Source organism: Grammomys surdaster, unplaced genomic scaffold (genome assembly GCF_004785775.1).
Source record: "Grammomys surdaster isolate TR1022 unplaced genomic scaffold, NIH_TR_1.0 721, whole genome shotgun sequence".
NCBI classification, from domain to species: domain Eukaryota; kingdom Metazoa; phylum Chordata; class Mammalia; order Rodentia; family Muridae; genus Grammomys; species Grammomys surdaster.
The window spans coordinates 114,163-123,594 of NW_021605140.1; the positions used below are offsets into that span (position 1 = coordinate 114,163).

General features: G+C 48.5%; 2 protein-coding genes across 3 annotated transcripts in view; both read left to right on the forward strand.

Annotated features, from left to right (window-relative positions):
* Positions 1 to 3,811, forward strand: part of Elmsan1 (ELM2 and Myb/SANT domain containing 1) — a 68,930-nt gene extending 65,119 nt beyond the window's left edge. For both annotated transcript variants that reach the window (XM_028782146.1, XM_028782147.1), the window contains exons 12-13: positions 1,104 to 1,300; positions 1,598 to 3,811. In XM_028782146.1, coding sequence (XP_028637979.1) covers positions 1,104 to 1,300; positions 1,598 to 1,757 — 357 coding nt within the window. In that variant the 3' untranslated portion in view covers positions 1,758 to 3,811. The remainder of the gene's footprint in view (positions 1 to 1,103; positions 1,301 to 1,597) is intronic.
* A 1,833-nt stretch (positions 3,812 to 5,644) lies between these two features.
* Pnma1 (PNMA family member 1) lies at positions 5,645 to 7,974 on the forward strand. Its single transcript, XM_028782186.1, has one exon. It carries the CDS (start codon positions 6,206 to 6,208, stop codon positions 7,265 to 7,267), a length of 1,062 nt encoding a protein of 353 aa, XP_028638019.1. The 5' UTR covers positions 5,645 to 6,205; the 3' UTR covers positions 7,268 to 7,974.
* Positions 7,975 to 9,432: the final 1,458 nt, after the last annotated feature.

Consider the following 9,432-nt stretch of genomic DNA (forward strand, 5'->3'; position numbering starts at 1 on the left):
ATGCAGGCATGTTTTATAAATAGATATATATTTATTTATATACACATGCATGCATGCACATACTGTGTTTCTGTGTCTGAGAGTCAGAAGAAAAAGGCCTTGTAGAAGCCCGGTAGTTGTGTGGCATGGAAGACGCACTCATAATCTGTAGCTCACTTGTGGCTCCCCTAGAACATGTGCCTGACAAGAATGTCTGCAGCACGGCTGAGCCTGTGCGAATGGCCCTTTGTGTTCTCTGCTGAGTGCGCCATGTCCGCTATCTCAGTCATTCCTCACAGTAACTGCTCAGTGCTACCTCCCACTTGGCAGATGAGAGAAATCAGGGCCAGAGATGCCATTTGACTTGGCTGAAGGTACACCCCAGGTCTCTGTGCTCTGTCCCCTTCCCAGACTGAGCAACGTACCACAGTTAGCTTCCCTGTCAGAGACTTTTCCCAGGAAGTCGGAGAGATGGGAGTATGTTTGAACACTCTACCTGCAGAACACCTGTCAGCCAGACACAGCTGCTTGCTTCCTGTGGGCTTGACTGCTGTCCTGCCAGGAGCTGTGTAGTGTCTGCTGTCTAGTTCTCCTGTTTCGTGGACACTTTGAAGGGTGACCCAGGGCACACTTATCACTTCTGATGGCCATCTGGGGTTTCTGGCCTGAGACCAAAGCAGTAACCTCCTTGGGGTGCACACCATGTCTCCTCTGCTCTCGATACCTGTTCTTTCTCTTCTCTTCTCCCTCCTAGTACTTCCTCAGCAAGTGACTGTTACATCTGTCCCTTTCTGGAGACAGGGCTCCTAGGACATCTTGTGAACACATGTCTCTCTGGCATGGAGATAAGATTGGATTAAATGTCAAAAAAAAAAAAAACCCACACAAACAAACGTGAACACAAAGTCAGAAGTATTAACTGCCAGGGTGTGGCACAGAATTACTGTGTCAGCCACTTTGTGATGAAGCCAGCTCCAGTGGCCTCCTGAAAGCAGCCAACGGGTCCTGTTCCTGACCATTTGGCAGGAATATGTGACTTTTTAGGGTCCTCTGTTCCTTGAAATGCCAGAATTCTGACTCCACAATTGCCTCTAAAACACACTCTGTTTGTTGATTGTCTCCAGGCCAATGAGGTCCTCATTCTCCGGAGCCATGAACCCAATGCCCCGGGGTCTGCAGGTGTTCAGACCTCAGAGAAGCCAAGGGAGGGGCCGGGGAAGTCACGAAGGGCGCTGCCGTTCACAGAGAAGAAGAAAAAACCGGAGGCATTTAATAAAACCCAAAACCAGGAGAACACTTTCCCTTGTAAAAAGTGCGGCAGGTGAGAAGTCCCTTCTTGTCTCCACAGGAACCATTAATGTTGGGGCAGGGACTTGCAAGCTGAGGGTTTAGATGCTGCTGGGGGCGGGGCTCTGGGGATCTGCTTTTTGATTGGATTAGTGGGTTTCCAGGGTAATGATGTCACGGGGCGGGCATGGTTTGAAGGGGCGGGAGGGGGCGGAGCGGCATCCTCCCCTAGTGGGCGGGGTTAGGGTAGGGGCTAGGTGGACAGGCTGGGGTTTGAGGGAGTAGAGTGAAGGGGTAGTGCTCTCACCCGAGCCCTTCCTGCCGGCTACAGGGTGTTTTACAAGGTGAAGAGCCGCAGTGCTCACATGAAGAGTCACGCGGAGCAGGAGAAGAAGGCCGCAGCTCTGAGGCTGAAGGAGAAGGAGGCTGCAGCGGCCGCTGCTCATCAGCAGGCACTAAGAGAAGAGAGTGGCGAAGGGGAGAAGGGCTGAGGCCCTGCTGGACTCTCTTGCCGGGCTTCCCAGCACCCTGGACCTGGAGCCTCTAGAGGGGGCCAGGAGAGGGTCACTTGGACCTTGCTCTGCAAAACAAATACGATAATGAAAAATAAACAGGCTCTTTTATTTACAAAGGCCAAGGACAGTGTTAAGGGCTGCAGGATCCAGTTCTCTGAGTATCTGGTTTGTGTCGAGTAGTTCTGCTTTCCTGGAGCCTTGAGAGGCCAGGGCCTTTGGAACGGGGAAGAGCTCCGTAGTGCTTCTCTGACCTCTGCTGATGCATCTGTGCCTCTTTCATCCCAGGTCCTTAGTGAGCAACCATGGCAAGCCAAGCACAAGCTCAGCCCGTGGCAGCATTATTCCTCCTTCCCCAGAGGACCTGGAAGGCTGTGCAGACCTTTCCCTGAGCCCCCCAGAAGGGACTCCCTAGAGAGTGGTGGCCTTAACACCTCTGTTGTCTCTGTGCAGTCATGCTCAGGCCGGAGCCACTCCAATGATCCCGTCTGAAGGTCACCACTTCCTTAGGCGGATCTCGGAGAGCTGTTTCAAACCCTTTGCTGCTTGCTAACAGCCCGTCTGGGGCTGCTAACATTTTCTCAAACGTTTGGCGTTCATGCCCGGCTCCCATCCTGCTACACATGGAGGGGAACTGTTGAGAGGCCAGAAGATGCAGAGCTAGGCCCGAGGGATCTTTTGATAAGCCCATGACCACCATTTTATACCTTTGGGTCTTGAAGGCTGCTAAAGGAGCCTCAAGCAAGCAGGTCCTAGAGAGGCCTGGCCTGTTCTTTGGTGCCAGCTTCCTTCTTGCCTGTCGTTCTCAGTAGCTGCCAGTTACTCCCACTGCACCCCAGTCTATGTTGATATTCACAGGCCCCCCCACACACACACACACAGATACTACGTGTTGGAGATTTCCGGATCCTTCCCTAGGAGGAAGATGTCTCTCCTAACTAGGTTAGACAGGAGCCTTTATTCCTTGACTTGTCATTCGGGAACTATTTATTTATTTCTTAATATTTAATTTTTAACATCCTCAGGGACCAGGGGCCTCTTGCTTTCCAGAGGCCCAAGTGCATTTATCCCAAAATAAGGCACCTTCTTGGCATCCCCAAATCCTCCCCCAGTTCCAAGGCCCTGGGGTCCCTTACCTTGTGTCTCTTGGCTGCAGGAATGATAGAAACTGACCTGCCTGGGAAGGTGGGGAGTGTTATCGGTCACAGGAAACTAGCAGATGTGGGTGAGTTCAAAGGCAGGTCTCCATCCTGCCCTCTCCGTACTTTCAAATGCTCAAGGGAGCTGGCAAGAGGCCAGAATTCTAGTTTTAGTTATCAGTCTGGATTCTGGCTTGAAGAAACCATATTTGGCATGGAATTACTGAAGGGTTGGAATGTTCTAGAGTCCTCTTCGCTTTCCAGTTCCATAGGGGGCCTAAAGTTACTTTTCTGATGCCATCACTTAACTTCAGTTGTACAGAAGAAAGTCTAAGTGACTGCGTGTCAGACTGTTGAACATGTGAGTAAAGAGCTGAAAATGTTCACCATTCCTTAGGAAAGAGTCTACAGCCCTGTTGGGAACTGGAAATAGAGGTGGGTTTTGTCTTTAAGCTACGGACTATTGGGTATTCCTTACATTCATTTATGCATTACTATGGTTCTGTGAGAGCTGCCTGTGGAAGTAACAAAACTGTCCCCCTAGATACCTTAACCTTCAGTTTCCCTGTTTGTTTCCCTCATGGGCTTCTATGAACTTGAAGTCCTGAGGTTACAAAAATCTGGTACCCTCTAGAAGCAGGAGGGCAACAAGTTTAGGATGTCTTCTAAATCACTTGTATAACGAGTGCCTTCACAGCTTAGCCCCAAAGTGCCACTTCTGTTTCCCAAGGTTCTTTTCTATTTAAACCATATTTGGCTCAGGCCCCTTGGTGGACAGGCGATATCAGAAACCTTCAGTCCCATGAGACTCCTCTGTTCAGTGGTACCAACTAATCCTTAGAAGTCTCAATAAGAAAAAGCAAGTCTGCTTTTCTAAGTTCACAGAGACCAGATGAACATAGCCGGAAAAAAAAGTAAAATGAAGATGGTACCTTTAGATAGTAATCCCACCAGACACTGTTTTAGAGGGGCCCCTGCTCCAACGCACACGTGTGGAAACCGAACTGTTTCAAAGTGGAGATGCACATCCTTACTGGTGCTTTCTCATATGAACACACTGGGCTTGGCTTCTGTTGTTCGTTCTTTCTGTTCAGAGCTCCCTGTTTTACAATAGCATCCCTACACCGTGTTTCCCAGCCTGTCTCCCAGCCTCTGCCTGCATTCAGAGAAGGGCATGACACTGACAGTGCCTATGTTCTGAACCATTTCTGAGGTCTCTTGCCCTTACTACTGTCCTCTAAGCCTTCAGCAGACCCCTCATAGCTAAGGTACATACCCACCACCCTTCTGCTGCCCCACCTCCAGTCCTGGCACAGAGGCCCTGTGCTGATGATGTCTAAAGGGATTGCCTATATTTAACTGCCTCAGTCAACCTCTTTTTTCTCATGTGCCAGATGTTAAAGACAGAGGAGGAAGAGTACAAGACATACTCAAGCCTCAGCTGTTTAAATATTTTTTATTGGGGCTCACTTTTCTGGGTTGTTATTTATTACTAGACTGGCAAAGCCTAACCCCTTAGGTTTTTACAGGAAGTATGCATATTTTTATAAAAACAGTTGTATCTAACCCACATTTGGCTGTGTTAGTTGCCTCAAAAAAAAATTGCAGCTGTTAGTTTTCCTCATTTGTCTCTTAAGTTAAAGGCCTTGTTGGAGAGGACAGAGCACAGAACAGCCTTGATAGTCTGTAATTATTGTACAAATATTTTAATAGCATAAAGTAAGTATATTCCTTTTTTTTTGAAACAAAATGGTCAGACACTGCCTTTCATGTGTTTGTTGCCTGTGGCACTCTTTTTAAAAAAGACTGTTACATATTAAAATAGTGTACATACATATAAATATTACCTCTTTGTGTACAGTTGTGATAGACCAGACTGAAAATTTTATTTTTTGTGTGCTTTTTATATAAAAAATTAATACACTAAAGAGAATCTTGCTGATGTGATTGTAATGTACCTATGTAACTTATTTACTTTTGAATGTTCTGTATCTTAAGACCTTTTATTAAATAAGGTTTTAAAAAAAACATTGTTGAATAGCACATTCTTATAGGGGTGTTTTTACCAGCTGGGACTGATAGGCCTTGTTTTGCTTGACGGGAGCTTAGCCCCCTTTTCTGAGCCTTAATCATTCTGTTTTGTTATCCTGTATAGTCAATAAGGACAAGAAGGGAAAATGTTTGCAGTTTGCCTGGCTACAAAGATAAGTGGTCAGGGGGTTTTGTACACACACACACACACACACACACACACACACTTACTTTAGACAAGAAAGCTAAGTCAGACACAGGAACCAGTAGATGGAATTCTCTTTTCTAGTTTTGTGGGGAGAAGCGGAACGGTTGCAGAGTGGGTTCAGGTGGTTCACAGAAGTCAGAGTCAGTGTTTTCAACAGCAAAGAGTGAACGCATAGAATGGATGAGCGATATGAGACAAGTCCGTCGTGGTGGATGCGTATCAATAAGGCCAACTTAAGTCCACAGCAAAATTAAACCAAAACATGCTTAGCAATATTGTTAAGAAAGAATCTGGGAAGTACGAGGCGGGGGGCGGGGGGGATGTAAAAAGAAATGTGCCGTCATAAGGTAGACTCCTCAAGCTCCTTCTTGGCACCATAGCAACCGCCAGATCCTCTGGAGCCCGCGCATCTCGCGTCGTCATGGACACAGTTGTCACGGTGACACTGGGGAGGCGAGCGGACCGGTTCCGCCCTCCACTGCAGCTGCAGGGCGGCCGTTGCAGGAGCGCGCGGCCCTAAGTGCTGAGCAGAGCTGCCTCCAGCCCGGTTCCTCCCTCCTGCGCTTTCTGCCGTCTCAGGTCCCGGTGCTCAGAGTGCAGCCTCTCTCGGTGTAGCTGAGCCACGGCCTCGCGTGACCCTCAGCTAGCCAGCGGTGCCGGGGAGAGGTGGGAGGAACTGCCACGCCCCGCAACCACACCCAGCCATCTCCCGCCCGGAGCCTGCAGCTTTGAGCCAGCCTTGAGCCCACCTTGCTCCCTTTCTCAAAGCAGTGACGCAAGGCACAGCTGCAGCCAGTCCACCCCTGCCTGGACCAAAGGGGGCCACATTCGAGTGATAGGTGGAGTGTCCCGTGGCTCCCGGCATTGACTTGGGACCCGGAAGGGATGAGACGGAACTCTGGTGTCTTTTGGTAATTGTGGTTGCTTGAAGCTTGTCGCCCCCTGGCCTACAGGGGGAGGAGAGCATGTTGTATTGTCCTAGGCCCTATAGCAGCGTGAGCCAGTCCAAGCAGTGTCTGTAGAACTGGCACCCTTAATAGTTGGGATAAATGGCTATGACACTATTGGAAGACTGGTGCAGGGGAATGGATGTGAACTCCCAGAGAGCTCTGTTGGTCTGGGGGATCCCTGTGAACTGCGATGAGACCGAAATCGAAGAGACCCTCCAAACTGCGATGCCCCAGGTATCCTATCGAGTACTGGGGAGAATGTTCTGGAGGGAAGAAAATGCGAAAGCAGCTTTGTTAGAGCTAACTGGGGCAGTGGATTACTCCCTGATCCCCAGGGAGATGCCAGGCAAAGGAGGGCTCTGGAAAGTTCTGTTTAAGCCCCCTACTTCCGATGCAGAGTTTTTGGAAAGGCTGCACCTCTTTCTAGCTAGGGAAGGGTGGACCGTGCAAGATGTTGCTCGTGTGCTTGGGTTTCAGAACCCTGCTCCAGCTCCAGGCCCGGAAATGCCAGCAGAGATGCTCAATTATATTTTGGATAATGTTATTCAACCTCTTGTCGAGTCCATATGGTATAAAAAGCTGACGTTGTTTTCCGGAAGGGACATTCCTGGGCCTGGCGAGGAGACCTTTGATTCCTGGCTGGAGCACTCAAACGAAGTCATAGAGGAATGGCAGGTGTCTGATATAGAAAAGAGACGGCGGTTGATGGAGAGTTTGAGAGGCCCGGCTGCTGATGTCATCCGCATCCTCAAGACCAACAACCCTGCCATAACCACCGCAGAATGCCTGAAGGCTCTCGAGCAGGTGTTCGGGAGTGTGGAAAGCTCTAGAGATGCACAGGTCAGATTTCTGAACACTTACCAGAACCCAGGAGAAAAGTTATCTTCATACGTTATCCGTCTGGAGCCTCTGTTGCAAAAGGTAGTGGCCAAGGGGGCCATTGATAAAGACAAAGTAAACCAGGCCCGCCTGGAGCAGATCATCGCTGGGGCCAACCACAGCGGGGCGCTTCGAAGGCAGTTGTGGCTGGCCAGGGCTTCGGAAGGGCCTGCACCCAACCTCTTCCAGTTATTGGTGCAAATTCGAGAGGAGGAAGCCAAAGAGGAGGAGGAGGAGGCTGAGGCCGCACTCTTGCAGCTAGGTCTGGAGGGGCACTTATGAGTCCCAGGATTGGCCAGGCTGCTTTTGATATCCCTGTGAAGTTTTAGTAAGCCTGCCACTAAAAGTAAACACCCAGCCTCCTTCTGGTTTTTTGTTTTCTGAGGGACGGGAGAGGAAAGTCAGGCCCTCATATTCCGGTAACATTCACAGAATTGTAGTAAAGGTGGTTCATTCTGCCGAAAGTGAATGCTTGATGCCAGCCCTCCTGGTGACATCTTTGACAGCTGTGAAAAACGTGAAGCTGTGACACTTCCTGTCAAGATGGTTGTGAAGTTCTGACGCTAAGTGCACGCCCGGTTCACAGGCTGTCCAGTACAACGTCTTCTCTATGTCAGTAGCCCTGGATAGTTTTACTGTACACCGTTGCTCATTTGTATGGATGGAAAGAAGGTGATTCTATTAGATGATATTACTCATCTTGAAAAGACAGATTTCTAATTGCACATGGCTCAACGCTTCCCTGAAAAGTTTCCCTGAAAAGTATCCTCGGCCTAAAAGTGTCGTGTTAGAAAAATGCACCTTTATAGACCTACACAATCAATTCCTCACGGTGGAAGATACAGACATAAGTCCCAGGGGGAGTGGCCGTGGACAAGCTACCCTTCCCCCACTCCAAAGATTGGTCATTTAATTATTGGTCATGTTGATGCTAAGGGTTCTACGTTTGAAGTTATTGAATAGATGTATACAAAATAAAAATTTGAAAATTCTCATTTTTCAGTTTAATTTAGCTCCATGTATTTTTCTCGTAACAAGGACTTTTGCTCATGTGAAAAAAAAATTACCCTTCCTTTCTCTGAAGTTAAATTGCAATGCTACCTACATATCTTGGTTGGCCAGTTCCTTGATTGTTTTGTCATAGCCCCTCTTTGTAGCTGAGGCTGCCCTGAAATTCTCTGTAGCCCAGGCTGGCCTTAAACTTGCAGCAGTCCTCCTGCCTCCAGCCTCCACAGAGCTGGGGTTACAGGCCTGAGTCATTCCTCCTAGCTATTTCTTTTAGATACAGTCTCACTATGTAGCAAGGGCTAGTACTCTAAAACCTGTGATCCTCCTGCCTCCCTCTCGGGGGGCTGGGATTCTAGGCAGACAATCAGTGGGTCCAATTTTCACGTGACTTCCTCAAGGCAAGTGATAATGACTGAAGAGATACGTTTCTATGAAGTTTGACAAAAATTTGATTTGAGGCTTAGGTTATCTAGCAACCTTTCCTTTTAAAGTCCTGGTGTGACTAACAGTGTTTCAATGCAGAAGCAATGGTCCAATTGTGTGTGTGCACAGTATTTGGTTCCCGGCAGCCATTTTATACATTTCAGTGATGGCAGATGCCCACCTCTGAGCTCCTGGGTAAATCTGGAAATGCCATGAAATTTTCTCTTGAGGTTTGAGACTGGAGCTGGTGTACCGTGGACAACATGGCTGCCTATCTCTGAGGTTCTGCTTCGTGGAGGCACCGACGCACGGGCAGAGAATGGGGTGACAGGACTCTGGTGCCGTTTGTTAACTGACTGCTGCTAGCTTGTAAATGCTAATATTCTTATATGTTCTTCCAGATTTTTAAAACATCTTGTGTGTATGGATGTTGGTGTGCATGTCATGGTATGAATACAGAGGTCAAAGCACAACTTGCAGGAACCCAATTTCTCCTCCTACCATGTGGGTCCCTCAACGTAAGAGTTGACTTCTTGCACTTTTACACATGCTTGGATTCTGCAATCACGTGCTAACCAACCACACTCCCAACTCATATACTTAGATATATATTCTTAAGACCAAGGATGGATTCTGTATTTTTCACGTTGTCAGCATCCTTGGCTTCACATAAGAACATAGTCCAAGTTTTGACTGTGGACAAAAACATGGGGAAGACACAGGACAACTTGTAGGAGTAAGCTCTCTCTTTCCACCATGTAGGTTGGGGGATCAAACTCAGGTTAGCAGCTTGATGGTGGCAGCCTTTACATGCTGTGCCACCTCAGCAGCCCACACTGTCCTGCCAAGGCAACCTCAACTCAGTAGTTGCTAGACTGTTTTCATCAGTAGCAAGGAGTGAACCTAAGACCACACGCATGCAGGTCACTTTACCACTGTACCCCAGGCTTGCCCACTGCTCTGGTTTGTCACATGCAGGTCAGGCACTTTACCACTGTACCCCAGGCCTGCCCACT

What these genes read in the sequence shown, in the direction of transcription:
- Pnma1 (XM_028782186.1), top strand. Translation starts at nt 6,206, where the DNA reads ATGGCTATGACACTATTGGAAGACTGGTGCAGGGGAATGGATGTGAAC.